The sequence below is a fragment of the Bos indicus genome, chromosome 12, assembly GCF_029378745.1.
Source record: "Bos indicus isolate NIAB-ARS_2022 breed Sahiwal x Tharparkar chromosome 12, NIAB-ARS_B.indTharparkar_mat_pri_1.0, whole genome shotgun sequence".
Classification (NCBI taxonomy): domain Eukaryota; kingdom Metazoa; phylum Chordata; class Mammalia; order Artiodactyla; family Bovidae; genus Bos; species Bos indicus.
The window spans coordinates 71,701,493-71,720,339 of NC_091771.1; the positions used below are offsets into that span (position 1 = coordinate 71,701,493).

At 41.2% G+C, this 18,847-nt stretch overlaps 1 protein-coding gene across 11 annotated transcripts in view; it reads left to right on the plus strand.

Annotated features, from left to right (window-relative positions):
* The window catches only part of LOC139176086 (ATP-binding cassette sub-family C member 4-like), a 374,149-nt gene that overhangs the window by 14,488 nt on the left and 340,814 nt on the right, over positions 1-18,847 (plus strand). For all 11 annotated transcript variants that reach the window (XR_011569625.1, XR_011569624.1, XR_011569623.1 and 8 more), the window contains exons 4-7: positions 11,366-11,590; positions 15,790-15,879; positions 16,934-17,097; positions 18,233-18,358. Coding sequence is in view for 7 of the 11 variants with exons in the window: in XM_070799889.1 (XP_070655990.1) it covers positions 11,366-11,590; positions 15,790-15,879; positions 16,934-17,097; positions 18,233-18,358 (605 nt within the window). In the remaining 4 variants the exon portion in view is untranslated. The remainder of the gene's footprint in view (positions 1-11,365; positions 11,591-15,789; positions 15,880-16,933; positions 17,098-18,232; positions 18,359-18,847) is intronic.

The following is an 18,847-nucleotide window of genomic DNA, read 5'->3' on the forward strand; positions in this document are numbered from 1 at the left end:
AATGGGTAAGCTCTTTGATTAACCCTGAAATATAGTATTTATAGGGAAAGTAGGAGAAAATGATTTTTTCACTTTTTAAAACCTGTTTTCAAAATGATAAATTGGTTCTCCTCTGGGGCTAGTGAGTTTTTATTGTTTTTTGGTTTGGTTTTGTATATGTCAGTTTGAGCTCATGGATTTCAGCATTTCTGACCTGCTTCAGTCCATTTCATTTGTTATGCTTGTGCAAACATTTGGCCACCTTTGGGCAATGCGAGTCTATTCAGGCTGGGTCCTAAGTATTTTTGCACATACTCTAGAAGTCTTGGCTAGTTTTTTTTTTTTTTTTTAATGTCTTTTTTTGTTTTGTTTTTTGGTTTCTGGTGTGACAGGATGTTTTTATCTCATTTTGTACAGCATTTTCTCAGCCCTGGAATCATCCATTTCTCCAAGCAGCCCTGTCTTCTTTTAGTGTGAAATGGTATTTATAAACAATAGTCTGATTGCTAGAGGAGCTTACTGCTCTTGATTGTTTTTCTTGGCTTTTGCATTAGACAAAGTTAGAATACATTTCTTAAGGTAAACAAATATGTTTATAAGGGTGTTTCCAATCCAATTCAGGTACAGGATACTAGTGTTTTACTTCATCTTATTGTGCTTCAGTTCAGTTCAGCCACTCAGCCATGTCTGACTCTTTGCGACTCCAAGAACCGCAGCATGCCAGGCCTCCCTGTCCATCACCAACTCCAGGAGTTTACTCAAACTCATGTCCATTGAGTCGGTGATGCCATTCAACCATCTCATCCTCTGTCATCCCCTTCTCCTCCTGCCCTCAATCTTTCCCAGCATCAGGGTCTTTTCCAATGAGTCGGTTCTTCGTATCAGGTGGCCAAAATATTGGAGTTTCAGCTTCAACCTCACTCCTTCAATTGAACAGCCAGAACTGATCTCCTTTAGGATGGACTGGATGGATCTCCTCGCAGTTCAAGGGACTCTCAAGAGTCTTCTCCAGCACCACAGTTCAAAAGCATCAATTCTTCAGCGCTCAGCTTTCTTTATAGTCCAACTCTCACATCCATACATGACCACTGGAAAAACCATAGCCTTGACTAGACGGACCTTTGTTGACAAAGTAATGTCTATGCTTTTTAATCTGCTGTCTAGGTTGGTCATAACTTTCCTTCCAAGTAAGTGTCTTTTAATTTCATGGCCGCAATTACCATCTGCAGTGATTTTGAAGCCCTAAAAAATAAAGTCAGCCACTGTTTCCACTGTTTCCCCATCTATTTGCCATGAAGTGATGGGACCGGATGCCATGATCTTCGTTTTCTGAATGTTGAGCTTTAAGCCAACTTTTTCACTCTTCTCTTTCACTTTGATCAAGAGGCTCTTCAGTTGTTCTTCACTTTCTGCCGTAAGGGTGGTGTTATCTGCATATCTGAGGTTACTGATATTTCTCCCATCAATCTTGATTCCAACTTGTGCTTCATCCAGCCCAGGATTTCTCATGATGTACCCTGCATATAAGTTAAATAAGCAGGGTGACAATATACAGCCTTGACGTACTCCTTTTCCTATTTGGAACCAGTCTGTTGTTCCATGTCCAGTTCTAACTGTTGCTTCCTGACCTGCATAAAGGTTTCTCCAGAGGTAAGTTAGGTGGTCTGTATTCCCATCTCCTTCAGAATTTTCCACAGTTTATTGTTACTGTGCTTGCATGTTTCTTTTCTCCCATCATCTATTCTCTTTGTCCAATGTGTAAGCCCAATTCTCAATGATATCAACATAATTATTCATTTCTTATACGTTATAAAGTGACTTCTGAAAGCAATCTAATATTTTTATTTTCTTTTGGAGTTCATACTGTGTTCATTTGGGTGTATCATGCAGAGCATGTGTTTTCAAATTATTTTGTTTCAAATCACTTTTGATACTTCTTTTTTGTATGGCTCTGCAAAACAAAACAGAATGGGTTTATATATTTAGGTACTTTTACTCTAAAATTTTAGGAATTGCTTTTTAAAAATTTAGTTATTTTATAATTATAATTCTGTGTAATGTTTTCATAATTCCAAAATCAAGAAAAGGCTACTTAAAGAAGTCTAATATCATTGTTAGCTCTATTCTAATTCTCCTTCTTCTTTTATAGATAACTTTCCATGCTAATTTTGACTCATCTTTTTATTAATGTTTCTTAAATAAATTTTTTTCTCAACATTTCATTTTTCTGACTGTGCAGAATGAACATTTTCAATTTCAATACTGTAATCTCTGGACTTTTCTGGAAGCATGAAATGTGCAATGGAACTCTGGTAAAAAGTCTTTGTGATCATTGTAATTCCTGCAGATCAAGTCTGCAGCCATTCCAGGCTCAGATGCCATGACAGTGCGAGATTGGAGGTTAGCAGACACTTACATGGGGTTAGTTTCCACATCCAGAATCTATAGGGAGAGGAATCTTCTCCACCCTAATCAGTTGAACCTAAACCAGTTTCTGGCGGCTGGGTCTTGGGTGTCAGAGTGCACTTATCCCCTCCCAGGTGATGCTAAGGTGTGGTCAGGATGAAGACCAGTGTGTAAGAGACGAGTGAAGGCTAATATGTCTAGAATCCTGATGGTTATGATTTCCGCAAGTTCACTGCTTTTCCTCCTTATCTTTGGATTTTTCTCAACTCTACATTTTGTCACCTTTCACCCAGTTCTAAATATTCTGTCTATTGGTTTTTTCCTACAGGCCCATTCTTTTCTACTTATATGTCTCAGTCAAGTGTTTGGTAAAACTTTGATAGCTTGTTTCTATTTTTGTGTCTTTTTTCCCCATGAATGAGATATGAGGAAGTTGCCTGAGAAATGTTTCAAGTGCATTAACATGCAGAAGGAATTCTACCCATTCAGAAGTTCTAGCATCTAAGCTAACCCTGTAAGAAGTTACCCTAAGAAGCAACAGGTGTGACCCAATGTCAGGTGCTTTCATGAGGCTTAATACTAAAGACTCTACCAATGAATGTCTACCTCGAGTTTCCCTGGCAGTCTACTGATTAAGACTGCATGTCCCTGGTGCAGATGCCAGGGTTTTTTTTTTTTTAACTAATTTATTTATTTTAATTGGAAACTAATTGCTTTACAATATTGTGGTGGTTTTGCCATACATTGACATGAATCAGCCATGGGTGTACATGTGTTCCCCCACCCAGAACCCCCCTCCTACCCCCCTACCTTCCTTCCTACCCCATCCTTCTTGGTTGTCCCAAAGCACCAGCTTTGGGTGCTCTGCTTCATGCATCAAACTTGCACAGGTCGTCTGTTTTACATATGGTAATACATATGTTTCAATGCTATGCTCTCATATCGTCCTGCCCTCTCCTTCTCCCACATAGTCCAAAAGTCTCTTCTTTACATCTGTATATTTTTTGCTGTCTTGCATATAGGGTTGTCATTACTGTCTTTCTAAATTCCATATATATGCATTAATATACTGTACTGGTATTTCTCTTTCTGACTTACTTCATTCTGTATAATAGGCTCCAATTTTATTTACCTCATTAGAACTGACACTAACACATTCTTTTTTATAGCTGAGTAATATTCCGTTGTGTATATATACCACAACTTCCTTATCCATTCATCTGCCAATGGACATCTAGGTTGCTTCCATGTCTAGCTATTATAAATAGTGCTGTAATGAACATTGGGGTACATGTGTCTCTTTCAATTCTGGCTTCCTCAGTGTATATACGCAACAGTGGTATTGGTGGGTCATATGGCAATTCTATTTCCAGTTTTTTTTAAGGAATCTCCACACTGTTCTCCATAGTAGATGCCAAGGTTTTTGATCCCTGATCAGAGAACTAAGATTCTGCATGCCACACTGTATGCCCAAAATAAAAAGTCTGCGTCAGAGACTCAGACTCTCAGATTATCCTGAATAATGGATGTGGTGGTATTAAATTCAGTTCTTTTAAAGATCCTTTATGATTTCAGATTTGTGAAGAATTCTTGTGAAAGAATAAGACTATATGCTCAATTGTCATACATGTGATCATAGATTGATGTCGAAGAGGAAGGGTTTAAGGGGGCAGTGTTTGACCTTGTTCCTGCTTATCAAGGGGATGCTACCCCGCGTCCAAGGTCAGGGGCAGCAGCCAAGAGTGCCAGGCTGTGACAGTGCAGGAGCAGCTGAGAGGAGCTACCCCATGCACGAGGCCAGGGGCGGCAGCTGGGAGAAGCAACCCCATGTCCAAGGAGCAGTGGCTGTGCGGGCGCAGAAGGGCCTAGAGGAGCTATTCCACATTCAAGGTCAAGAGGGGTGGCAATGAGGAGATATCACTCGTCCAAGGTAAGGAGCAGCAGCTGCACTTTGCTGGAGCAGCCGTGAAGAGATACCCCACGTCCAAGGTAAGAGAAATCCAAGTAAGACGGTAGGTGTTGCAAGAGGGCATCAGAGGGCAGACACACTGAAACGATAACTGCAGGAAGCTAGTCAATCTAATCACACTAGGACCACAGCCTTGTCTAACTCCATGAAACTAAGCCATGCCCATGGGGCCACCCAAGACTGGCGGGTCATGGTGGAGAGGTCTGACAGAATGTGGTCCACTGGAGAAGGGAATGTCAAACCACTTAAGTATTCTTGCCTTGAGAACCCCATGAACAGTATGAAAAGGCAAAATGATAGGATACTGAAAGAGAAACTCCCCAAGTCAGTAGGTGCCCAATATGCTACTGGAAATCAGTGGAGAAATAACTACAGAAAGAATGAAGGGATGGAGCCAAAGCAAAAACAATACCCAGTTGTGGGTGTGACTGGTGATAGAAGAAAGGTCTCATGTTGTAAAGACCAATATTTCATATGAACCTGGAATGTCAGGTCCATGAATCAAGGCAAATTGGAAGTGGTCAAACAAGAGATGGCAAGAGTGAATGTCAACATTCTAGGAATCAGCGAACTGAAATAGACTGGAATGGGTGAAGTTAACTCAGAAGACCATTATATCTACTACTGCAGGCAGGAATCCCTTAGAAGAAATGCAGTAGCCATCATGGTCAACAAAAGAGTTGGAAATGCAGTACTTGCATACAGTCTCAAAAATGACAGAATGATCTCTGTTCATTTCCAAGGCAAACCATTCAATATCACAGTAATCCAAGGCTATGCCCCAGCCATAACGCTAAAGAAGCTGAAGCTGAATGGTTCTATGAAGACCTACAAGACCTTTTAGAACTAACACCCAAAAAAGATGTCCTTCTCATTATAGGGGACTGGAATGCAAAAGTAGGAAGTCAAGAAACACCTGGAGTAACAGGTAGATTTGGCCTTGGAATATGGAATGAAGCAGGCAAAGACTAATAGAGTTTTGCCAAGAAAATGCACTGGTCATAGCAAACACCCTCTTCCAACAACACAAGTGAAGACTCTACACATGGACTTCACCTGATGGTCAACACCCAAATCAGATTGATTATATTCTTTGCAGCCAAAGATGGAGAGGCTCTATACAGTCAACAAAAACAAGACCGGGACCTGACTGTGGCTCAGATCATGAACTCCTAAATTAGATTTAAATTGAAGAAAGTAGGGAAAACCACTAGACCATTCAAGTATGACCTAAGTCAAATCCCTTATGATTATACAGTGGAAGTGAGAAATAGATTTAAGGGCCTAGATCTGATAGACAGAGTGCCTGATGAAATATGGACAGAGGTTTGTGACACTGTACAGGAGACAGGGATCAAGATCATCCCCATGGAAAAGAAATGCAAAAAAGCAAAATGGCTGTCTGAGGGGGCCTTACAAATAGCTGTGAAAAGAAGAGAAATGAAAAGCAAAGGAGAAAAGAAAAGATATAAGCATCTGAATGCAGAGTTCCAAAGAATAGCAAGAAGAGATAAGAAAGCCTTCCTCAGCAATCAATGCAAAGAAATAGAGGAAAACAACAGAATGGGAAAGACTAGAGATCTCTTCAAGAAAATTAGAGATACCAAGGGAACATTTCATGCAAAGATGGGCTCAATAAAGGACAGAAGTGGTATGGATCTAACAGAAGCAGAAGATATTAAGAAAAGGTGGCAAGAATACACAGAAGAACTGTACAAAAAAGATCTTCATGACCAATATAAGCACGATGGTGTGATCACTCACCTAAAGCCAGACATCCTGGAATGTGAAGTCAAGTGGGCCTTAGAAAGCATCACTACGAACAAAGCTAGTGGAGGTGATGGAATTCCAGTTGAGCTATTTCAAATCCTGAAAGATGATGCTGTGAAAGTACTGCACTCAATATGCCAGCAAATTTTGAAAACTCAACAGTGGCCACAGGACTGGAAAAGGTCAGTTTACATTCCAATCCCAATGAAAGGCAATGGCAAAGAATGCTCAAACTACGGCACAATTGCACTCATCTCACACGCTAGTAAAGTAATGCTCAAAATTCTCCAAGCCAGGCTTCAGCAATACGTGAACCGTGAACTTCCAGATGTTCAAGCTGGTTTTAGAAAAGGCAGAGGAACCAGAGATCAAATTGCTAACACCCACTGGATCATGGAAAAAGCAAGAGAGTTCCATAAAAACATGTATTTCTGCTTTATTGACTATGCCAAAGCCTTTAACTGTGTGGATCACAATAAACTGTGGAAAATTCTGAAAGAGATGGGAATACCAGACCACCTGACCTGCCTCTTGAGAAATTTGTATGCAGGTCAGGAAGGAACAGTTAGAACTGGACATGGAACAACAGACTGGTTCCAAATAGGAAAAGGAGTACGTCAAGGCTGTATATTGTCACCCTGCTTATTTAACTTATATGCAGAGTACGTCATAAAAAATGCTAGGCTGGAAGAATCACAAGCTGGAATCAAGATTGCTGGGAGAAATATCAATAACCTCAGATATGCAGATGACACCACCCTTATGGCAGAAAGTGAAGAGGAACTCAAAAGCCTCTTGATGAAAGTGAAAGTGGAAAGTGAAAAAGTTGGCATAAAGCTCAACATTCAGAAAACAAAGATCATGGCATCCGGTCCCATCACTTCAGGGGAAATAGATGGGGAAACAGTGGAAACGGTGCCAGACTTTATTTTTCTGGGCTCCAAAATCACTGCAGATGGTGACTGCAGCTGTGAAATTAAAAGACGCTTACTCCTTGGAAGGAAAGTTATGACCAACCTAGATAGCATATTCAAAAGCAGAGACATTACTTTGCCAACAAAGGTCCGTCTAGTCAAGGCTATGGTTTTTCCAGTGGTCATGTATGGATGTGCAAGTTGGACTATGAAGAAATCAGAGTGCTGAAGAATTGATGCTTTTGAACTGTGGTATTGGATAAGACTCTTGAGAGTTCCGTGGACTGCAAGGAGATCCAACCAGTCTGTTCTGAAGATCAGCCCTGGGATTTCTTTGGAAGGAATGATGTTAAAGCTGAAACTCCAGTACTTTGGCTACCTCATGGGAAGAGTTGACTCATTGCAAAAGACTCTGATGCTGGGAGGGATTGGGGGCAGGAGGAAAAGGGGATGACAGAGGATGAGATGGCTTGATGGGATCACTGACTTGATGGGCGTGAGTCTGAGTAAACTCCGAGAGTTGGTGATGGATAGGGAGGCCTGGTGTGCTGCAATTCATGGGGTCGCAAAGAGTCGGACACCACTGAGCAACTAACCTAACTGAACTGAACTGCTTATTAAGACTATTTTAATTTGGTTAGTTTCATGGTTGATAGGATAAGTCAATGGCACCCCACTCCCATGGACAGAAGAGCCTGTTAGGCTGCAGTCTTTGGGGTCGCTAAGAATCAGATTTGACTGAGCGACTTCATTTTCACTTTTCACTTCATGCATTGGAGAAGGAAATGGCAACCCACTCCAGTGTTCTTGCCTGGAGAATCCCAGGGACGGGGGATCCTGCTGGGCTGCCATTTATGGGGTCACACCGAGTTGGACCCGACTGAAGCGACTTAGCAGCAGCAGCAGTGTGGTTGATAATGAATATTTTCTCAGTTGTTTTCTCTCTTATTAGTTGAAGGTGAGAATCGGGAATGTGCAGATGAGAGAATTCCTTGTTGGTGCGTGCTCACACTTGTGTACACGTCGTGGGGTTAGGTCCTGGAAATGCTGCCACCAGTGTCTGTGTCCCCAGCCACAGCCACTCCTTACCTCTCTGAGAGACTCTCTAAGACAGAGTCTTCTGAAATTGGACCTTTCCTTGGGATTCACACCACTATTTGATTTCGAGATAATACTTGGAACAGAGCATTGAGCATATGTAGGCGCTAATCTTCTGGTAGTCAGAAAATGTTTTGCCTGGTTTGCCTCAGCCCGTTTTACCAAATGCCAGAAATGGAAATATTCACAGATTACAAATGGTGCTGATAGCTGTCCTATTAAATGACTCTTCATCTCTAACCTTTCCTTGTGTGTGGAGGGGACGGATTTCCTCAGTCTACCTTTGAGGGCCATAATCGTTTCTGTCCTATGTGTTCTGGAAGCTTGCAAGAGTCATATTTAATATGTGTATTTTTATTCTCTATATGTACTTTGGGGTTTTGTTTTCACAATTTTGTGCTATTCACTCTTTTGCTTTCTATTTTTTTTTTTTTTTTTGAGAGGAATTACTGGAAAATTGTTCTTTGCTTGCTGTTATTTTTCATATGGAGTATAATATCAGTTTTCTGTTTTCAATCGTTTCAACTTGGGCCAGAATGGAAATTCCTTGTATGTTATACTTTTCATCAGTTTTCTGAATTACCATGACTGCTCCTTGTTAGAGGAAAACTTGTGCATTTGTACTCAGTCACTCAGTTGTGTCTGATTCTTTGTGATCCCAAGGACTATAGCCTGCCAGGCTCCTCTTTCCATGGGATTCTCCAGGCAAGAATACTGGAGTGGGTTGCCATTTCCTCCTCTAGAGGATCTTCCCAACATAGGGATCAAACCTGCATCTGCTGTGTCTCCTGCATTGAGATGAATTCCTTATCATTGAGCCATTGGAGGAAGTCCCAAAATAGTGCTTAAGAATAACAAATGACTTTCCTCCCAAATTACATCAGATCAAAGTAACAGGTCATGACTGAAAACCTTTATTATCTTTTGAAAATTTCTATTCCAAATAAAGAAAAATCATTATCAAGAAAAAAAAAAAAAAAAAGATTTGATAGATGAGTGGAAGGTATGGGCCCTAAACTGGCAGTATACCTTAATGAGGCTTTTTGAGAAACTGTTTTTTTTTTTTATATTTGTTTATTTGTCTGTGCTGGGTCTTAGTTGCCACATGTGGGATCTAGTTCCCCGACCAGGGATCTAACCCTGGTCTGTTGCATTGGGAGTGTGGAATCTTAGCCACCGGACCACCAGGGAAGTCCCACAACTGGGTTATTAAGTATTGTTTCTCAGCAAAGAAAAAAACAGATATGTTTAGGTGGTAGCGATCTGTCTTTATTTACTTTTTTTTTGCTGGATTTGTTGCACTTAACCATATTCTCTTTGGTGAGTGATGTTACTCTTATTTCTCCTGTAATTACAAGGATGTTAGGCTCAAATGGAGAGCTGAGTAAAAAGGCAATGGTGATTCCCAAAAAGAATCATAAATTTCAGGAAATTTGGAGATGGCAGATATTCCTGCTGGGCTTCTGGTGGTTTGTGGCTGCAGCACTGGACTGCCCTTGGCAACACCTGGGCTGGGACTGCCCAGGTGTACAGTTTGACATTGTTGCTTCTCTGTGTGGCCTCCACATTTCCATCTCAGGAAACTCTATAAACAGGGTGTTTGACAATCTGCTCTATGAGGGACTCTTCCAAGAGGTCTCTATGCCTCTTGGGATGGATGACAGGACATGGTGGAAATGTATCAGAACTGATCATTTTACTGCAGTCTGATCATCTTACTTATACTTCTTCAGCTAAGTAGTGTTCTCTTTATTCTCTATAGTAGATGAAAATGTCCCTGACTTCATGGAAGGAGAAGCAGTTGGTGCAGCCTGTGAATGTGTGTGTGTGCATGTGTGTGTGCATGTGTGTAGAACAAGACAGGAATGCTGAGGTTTAATGAGACACCCATATGAGGCATGGGGACATCTTTTGATAAATATCCTGATCAGGCACTAGTTGGCTAAGAAAATGCTTAGTTTTTTTGTTGTTTGGTGTTATGGATTCTCCTTCCCTTCCTCTTGTATGTGGCTTCCTCAGCTTCAGACAGATAGAAGAGAGCTGTCAAAGCAAACCTGTCAGTTGCTTATCCTGTCTGTGTTAGTACGGTGGGATTGCTAAAAAGAAAAAGCCCTGTTCCTGAAAGACTTTCAAACTTTTAACATTTTGTCTTTTATGAAGTCTGTGTAGGAAATGATGTTGAGGGTGGAGATGTGTACTTTAGGTGCATGGTTTTCATTCACTGAGTGGTTTTCCTTGATGGTGAAGGAAGGGAACCTGGGGCAAAGGAGACCTTCAAGGGGTGACTCGAGAGAGGAAGTAAGTTGTGGGGTAAAGTGGCTGTTTGGCAGGGTAGGTAGGTGTTGCTGTTTCTTTGCCTTTTCCTTTGAGAAATAAACTTGCTTCCCTAAGTCTTATTCAGGGTAGAAGCCTCAGCGCACCTTGTGTCAATTGGTTTAGCCTTGGGGAAGGGAGGACTGGGAACATTTCTTCCAAACCACCAACTGCAGTGGATGGTGGATGGAGAACCACAGAAGACATCGTTTTTTAGCTTGGTCTCCACCATGTTTAATTTTTTACTTCAAGGAACATTCTGACTTCTAGAGGGTAGAGATATAGTGAGGCAGTGCTCTCAGGAGCTGAGAGCCTACAGAGTTGCCAAGCCTGATTTCTTTATGGCCTTCCAACTGAAGCTGGTTTCCTTTCTCTTGATCTACAGACATGTGGAGTTTGGGATGGAAAGGAGTGGGTGTTTGTGCCAGGGTATCAGCTCATAAAGATTCCTGAAGAAGGTGATAATAGCATGTCTCCCATATGTGAACCAGGTTGACTTTCTATTGGGCTTTACATTGAGAGGACAGGGTACAGGGGCAGGCTGCCAGCAGGCTAATTCATATGGAAGCAGATGTCTTCCTCTTCTTCTGCCACCTTTTTCTTTATTCATCTTAAGGCTCACTTGTATTGTGCCAAATGACTTCTAAAGCACTGGTTGTGATATTTACACTGAGTATCCACAGTGTATTAGGCATACGGTACTAATGCTTTACTATCTTTAAATGTAAAATTTTGCCATAAGGTTAAACTGTTGCCTGCTTGTCTTATAGGAGATAGTGGATCTGCATATTTTTCTTTTAAATTAGCCATGAATGTAGTGTTTTGTCAAAATGTATTTTTAACCTGCTAATGCTAAAAGTAAATCTTGTATTAAGAAAAACTGACATTTCTAATTAAGGCTTTTCTTTTCTTTTAGGAAGGCACCAGAGTAGTCCAACCTATATTTTTGGGGAAAATGATTAGTTATGTTGAAAACTACAATCCCACCGATTCTGCCGCTTTGCACAAAGCCTACGGCTACGCGGCGGGGCTGAGCACCTGCGTGCTCATGTGGGCCGTTCTGCACCACTTGTACTTCTACCACATGCAGCGTGTGGGGATGAGGCTGAGAGTAGCCGTGTGCCATATGATCTACCGCAAGGTGAGTGTCGCTCAGTACCACGGTGTGTACCTCCCCTGGAGCATCAGGGACATTTAGGGAAGGTTCTCTGTAAACTAAAAATTACATAACTGGGATCGTTTACACTTTCCTAGAGAAGCTTGCTATTTGCATCAAGCCAAGTTTGTTGTTGTTGAAGTAAACTTTACCAATAAATAATGAAAAAATTTCTTTTGAGATCACGTGAGGGCTGCCCTTGATAACTTTTAGCCATAGGCTGTGGCATAATACCCACGAAATTTGTAGTATTAAATTAATATTAAATTATATTTTTAAAATATTAAATTAATATTTAAAAATAAGCATCAAAAGTATCAAGCTGATTTTCAGTGTCTTCATGCTTAGATCACATAGTGCTGTTTATAGAAAATTGTTCTTGTTGTTCATTAAAACCTTAATTTACATCAGATATTTATTTAAAAGGGAACTAAGGAGATTGGATCTATAAAACTATATCTAGAAGCAGATAATGTATTTGAGAAAGGGAATGATTATAATTTTAAAAGACCCTTCTAATTATATTCAATACAATTATGTTAATTGGAGAAAATATAAAGAGAATTCATGCCAAATATAGACTCACTCACTATATTCTATGGATGTGGTTGTTGTTAATGATATTAAAGAAAATAGTAGGGATTTTGAGATAAAACTTGAACTTTTACACTGTTTCATTCATTCCAGAGAGAATTTGTTGCTCTTCATTTAAGCTACTTTAATACAATATTTCCTTTTATCTTTAGTATGCATCATAGCAATTTTAATTAGAACTGATTTAATGTGTTCACCAATTTTGTACTGAGGAATGCCAGGAAATTATTTCACAGTTTACCCTGGTCTAAACTAGTATAAAAGGAATAAGGATTTCAGGTATCTTTACAAAGGTATTGCCATAGATATATAAGTGTCAAGAGCTGAAGGGTTCTGTTTAAATTTGACCTTAGATACCTCTTTGCCTCAGACTGTTTGCTTTAAAAAAACACCAATACAGTATACTAATGCATATATATGGAATTTAGAAAGATGGAAACAATAATCCTGTGTACGAGACAGCAAAAGAGACACTGATGTATAGATCAGTCTTATGGACTCTGTGGGAGAGGGAGAGGGTGGGGAGATTTGGGAGAATGGCATTGAAACATGTATAATATCATGTATGAAATGAGTCGCCAGTCCAGGTTCGATGCACAATACTGGATGCTTGGGGCTGGTGCACTGGGACGACCCAGAGGGAGGGTATGGGGAGGGAGGAGGGAGGAGGGTTCAGGATGGGGAACACAGGTATACCTGTGGCGGATTCATTTCGATATTTGGCAAAACTAATACAATATTGTAAAGTTTAAAAATAAAATAAAATTTAAAAAAATCCTTATTTGACTGTATTGTAGCCTTGACATTTTCCAAGAGAGTAGATCTTAAATGTTCTCACATGTAAAATAGGATAACTATATTAGGTAGTGGATATTTTAAGTGGTTTTAATATAGTAATCATTTCCCAATGTGTATTTATATAAAAGCATCATGTGGTAACCTTAAACATATGCAATTTTTATTAATAAATATAGCCCTCATTGAAAAATAAACCCAAACAGCTTAAATTTAAAATATTGCTTCTTTTACCTGGTTGCTACTTATCTAGAACTTCCATTTCTTCAGAATACTTCTGTCAGCAGAAAGTGAGATGCCGTCTCATCTCTCCTTGATCAGAGTCTTGTACATCCCGGGACTGAGTGAACCTGGAGACCTCACTGTCTTGTTTGGCAGCAGCATCTGAGTTGGTTTCCTTCTAGGTGATGTGGAAATCTCAGCAGTGCCCACACATTCCAGTCAGGGTCTTCATTGCCGTTCAACATCATCTTTATTATTCTATTGCATCTTTAACTATTTAGGAGGTGGATACTCAAGATTTTCCCACCAATTGGCTAAATGTTTGTCATTTAAGATCATGCTTAACTCTCGTGTGAGTGATAGTCGCTCAGTTGTATCCGACACTTTGTGACCCCATGGACCATAGCCTGCCAGGCTCCTCTGTCCATGGGTTTCTCCAGGCAAGAACACTAGAGTGGGTTGCCATTTCCTTCTCCATAACTCTCATAATAAATATGAAACTTTACCAGAACTGCATTGTGAAAGCTTTAAGTTAGGTGTGAGGTGATGGTTTAGTCAAAGCTCACTCTTTGCTGCATAGGTGAGCCATTGTTCACTTGTTTTTCTTCCTCTTCCCTCTAACACTTTGAAATCTTGCCTTTTGGAAATGTGGCCTGACCTGGCACATTGGCTTATGTGAATGTAACCAAAAGATGGTTCCTGTATGAAGTCAGAAATTGTGGGGATTACACCATTGACATAATCTGAAATTCCAGAAACATGGGAAAGACAGATTTCCTTGTTCACAGCCTTGCATCTAGACTCCTCCTGTTGCAGAAACAAGACACTCCTTTTCAGGTTACAGGTGGACTGATTCCCTAGGACCCAAAAACTGGTGCGGCAAAGCAGCTCTGAAAGGCCCCTCTGAACGTTTGTGGTGCATCTTGGGCCCCACCTCCTGATCCCTGGTCCTGGGAAGAAACCAGGTCGAGTGTTAGAAATGGAGTGGCTGCTAAGCTCGTAGCTGTAGTTTGTCTACACCATGGATTCCAGGCTGGGGCAGGTCTCCAGGGGATCTCTAAGGCTGCACATCTGCCACTCCTAACATGGCCCATTCAGCATTTTCATGCTCTTTTCAGCTGAATTTTGAATGATCCTGTGGGAGGTTCCATAAGTAAAAATGACTTACCATTTATTTATTAATTCGTTGTCACAAATTTGGTAAAGTTACTTTTGGCTTTTGATCATTAATCTTTTTTTTTTTTTTGTGGGGAAATATACACTGCATAAATTGTCCTATTTTCACTCCTTTGCAATGCAGCATTTAGTGACATTAGGTACATTCACATTGTTGGTGGCCATCACCATAATTCATCTCTGAAACTTTTTGTTTTTCCCAAACTGAACCTCTGTACCCATTAAACACTAACTCCCCGACCCCTGTCCCCTTACCCAGCACCGTTCTTCTTCTCTCTGTGAATTTGACTATTGTAGGTACCTCTGTTAAGTGGAATCATACAGTGTTTGTCATTGTGTGTGTGTGTGGCTTATGTCCTGTAGCACAATATCTGCAAGGTTCATCCATGTTGTAGCAGGTGTCAGAATTTAATTCCTTTTTAAGACAGAATAACATTACATTATAGGTCTATACAACATTCTGTGTATCCTCTCATCTGTCAATGGACAGTTGTTTCCACCTTTTAGCTATTGTGAACATAGATGCTCTGAATATGAGTTAAATTGTCTGTTCAAGTTTGCATTTTTAGCTTTTCTTGAGTATATCCTTAGTAGTATAAATTCTGTATTGTATGATAATTTCATGTTTAATTTTTGAGGAACTTACATATTCTCTTCCATGTGGTTATACCATTTTACATTCTCACTTGATCATTGGTTTTCTTTAACTAGAAGAGTAAACAAAGCATTTTTATAAAGTATAAAATTGTGTTTGGATCAGTAGCTCCAGTTGGCGGTCTGTTGAAGCAACTTCTGGTGTGTCTTCAGTTTCCTCAAATCTCTAGGGCATTTTTCTTACTAAATAAAAGGATTGTGTAACACGGGTTGTGGTTTTTGTAAGTCAGCAGACTGGCATTAAGAACACAGTTTCCTCACAGGAACAGTGTTTTGAATATTATACTTACTCATTTCAGAACGAACAATCTAAGCCTGAAGTGTTTAAATATTGTCACCCACAGAATTAATGATTGAGTCCAGATTTATAATACAAGTCTCCAAATTTCCTTCCTTAAATTAGCCTTTCTGCTCTCATCTAATTTGGCTCAAAATTACTTAGTTGTCTCTTAAGTGTAAACCTACACCCTTTACCCTTCAGACAGGTCCAAGTTCAATGAAATAGGGTGGGGATTTTGCTTCTACCTCCTGCTCCTCTCTTTGCCGTCCTTGCTGGAGGGGCTGCTGCCACACTCAGGAGTTAGAGGCTGAACAAAGGTCCCTAGAGCCCTGCTGTCAGGGGTCATCCTGCTCCTGCTGACACCACTCAAGACCCCTGGAACACATGCTCCATTGTGTTATGTTCTAAGATGATTTGGTATCACCTTAGGAATCCAGTTTTCTGTCTCCCTGTCTCATTTCAGGCACTTCGCCTGAGTAGCTCAGCCATGGGGAAGACCACCACAGGCCAGATGGTCAACCTGCTGTCCAACGATGTGAACAGGTTTGACCAGGTGAGCTGTCCCTGAGGGATCCTCTTCCATTTCCCATCCTTCTCATTGGGTTCAGCTTATTGGGATGCAAGGTGCCAGGGTTTGGTGTTAGCCAGGATTCCATTGAGGATGTAAGACAAAGGTTGTATTTATCCAACTTTCATTTCTCTGTGTGCAACTTTGATGTAATTATATGTGTTGTTCTGTAAATGAGAGTTTTGTTTTTCTAATAATAAATAGGCAGCAGTGTTCTTGCTCAGGTTTGGTAGTGTCCCTAGGGGTCCTCCTGGAGCGGCCCTCCTTGGCATATGGTGTGGCTGTTGCTGAACTGTCTTTCTCCTCCTCTGGATGATGAAGGCCTGGTGGGAGGGATTGTTCTTTCTCCTGCACCCTGTTCAGTGCCTGCTGTGTAGGGAGCCTGTGAAGAATAATGCCAAGTGTGTGGTCCCCAGCAAGACACAACCTCCTCTCTACCGTCCCCTCCACAGTCTTTTTTCCACTGACCTTATGCATAGATCACATTACCCAGGGCCTTGTAGCTGTTGGTCAGATCTGTGTTGCACTAGATACTTCTCTTTCAAGTATTCATTCATCAAACATGAAGTGAGGCCCCTGCTCACTTTCAGGGATGAGCAAAGCTTAGTTTTTGTCCTATAGAAGCCAGAACCTATCAGGGAGCTAAATACACAAGTAATTACTGGAGAAAGTGGTAGGTACCATAATATAGGTTTTCCTGGGATGCCATGGCTCCCCAGAGGAGATGGGGTCTAAATTCTAGGACAGAGAGCATTTGGGGAAGCCCTGAGCTCATCTGTGTTGTGGACAAAATAGACATCTTCCTTCAATGCTGCTGGTCTGATTCTCCCAGGACATCCCTGAAGCCAGCCCTGTGCTGCCCCTGAATGGCATCATCTTGAGTGGACACTTGGATTTCTGCTTCAGCAGGTTTAAAACCCAGTGAGATCATTGCTGTTTAGGTTCCTGTCTGTTCCTTCAGAGCAGATTGTTTCTACCCTGTGTCCTCACTTGTTGTATTGTATGCAGTCCTAAGAAGGCTTTGTCTCTCTCTTTTAAGGTAACGATGTTCTTGCACTATCTGTGGGTGGGGCCACTGCAGGTTATCGCAGTGACTGCTCTGCTCTGGATGGAAATAGGAATGTCATGTCTTGCTGGGATGGCGGTTCTCATTATTCTTCTGCTTTTGCAAAGCTGCTTTGGGATGTCATTTTCATCACTCCGGTAAGAGAAACCCTTCTTTTAAAAATGGACACTATGTAATTGGTAACATCCACAGTTTGCATGATGCTTTTGTTGAAAACAAGACAAATGCCTTTTCTGGTCTCTTCTTTGTGTAGGTTGTAGACCCTTCAGGCTTAGCCAGTGAAGGCTCCAGCCTTAAACTGAAGGCTGATCCTGAAACAGGAACAGTGAAGGCATTCACTGGGTCCTCTTGGCACCATATCTAAATAAGTAGAGTGTTCTTCAGCAGAATTTACCCATGTCCAAGTTATTTAAATCTTTTCAAATAGTAATAATCTTGTAGGCCCTTTTCTCACCACATATATTTTTGTCATGCTTCTGTTGGAACCTTTTCAGGTATTCTGTTCATGTTTGCAATAAGTTATAAGCACCCCCAGGGCCAGGCTGATCTTCATTGTGTCTTTATGAAGCCCCACATTCACAGCAGTACATGTGACAGAAAAGTGGCTGGTGGTGAAGAGCCTTCTGCTGCTGAGTTAGACCTGAAGCAGGTGCCAGAGGGTTGGAAGTGGGTGGTTGTCAGGTGATGGAGATGAGCTATTTCAAGCTCCTTGAGCCTTGTGTGTGTTGTCTGTGTTCCGTTCTATGCTAGGTATCTTTCTCTGTTTGGAATTCCCTTTCCTGCCATTGATATGGAGAGAGGTTCCCTATCCTCCAAGGCCCTGTTCCATTGCTACCAGGTCTGTGAAGCTCTTCTTGTTCTCCTTTCCTGCTGGAATTAACAGCACCATCTTTTCTGCTCCCCAGAAACTTTACTCCTATTTTATTACAGCACAGCCACTGTCTTCCTGGTAGATTTGGGTGCTCTTCTGCCTTCCCTACCTGACTGTGACCTCTTTGAGCAGGTGGTTTGTATCTGACTCATTTCAGGTTTTCCTTAGCCGATGCTGCACGTTCTCCAAGTTACTTTTTGAAATGGGCTGAGTGTTTGACTTCCTAACTGAAACCCTTTACTCCATGTGTACTTTGAGTAGGACCTGCCTGTGTTCTAAGTGCAAAAGGGCTGTAGAGAATCTTTTGATTCCTAGCCCTGTCCCCGTGCCCACTCCTGCTGCTGCTGCTAAGGAAAGCTGGGCTGTGGTCACTGAGGCTCGTCTTACATCTATCTCCTCAGGAGTAAGACTGCAGCTCTCACAGACGACAGGATCAGGACCATGAGTGAAGTCATAACTGGCATCAGAACAGTAAAAATGAACGTTTGGGAACAGTCGTTTATAGACCTTGTTACCAGATTGAGAAGGTAAGTGTGTGATTGATATATATATATATATGCTACTGCTAAGTCACTTCAGTCATGTCCGACTCTGTGCGACCCCATAGACAGCAGCCCACCAGGCTTCCCCATCCCTGGGATTCTCCAGGCAAGAACACTGGAGTGGGTTGCCATTTCCTTCTCCAATGCATGAAAGTGAAAAGTGAAAGTGAAGTCGCTCAGTTGTGTCCAACTCTGTGTGACCCCATGGACTGCCGCCTACCAGGCTCCTCCATCCATTGGATTTTCCAGGCAAGAGTACTGGAGTGGGGTGCCATTGCCTTCTCCATATATATATATATATATATATATATATATATATATATTTCCATATATATCTCACTCCATATTTTCATGGTTTATTTCCTAGTCTACTAAATGCTTTCGATGTCTTACCAAATACATTTTTAAGTTCACCTTCACATTAAGATTAGCTTAAATACTTACCATTCACTGCATCCCCTACATGTCACAGGA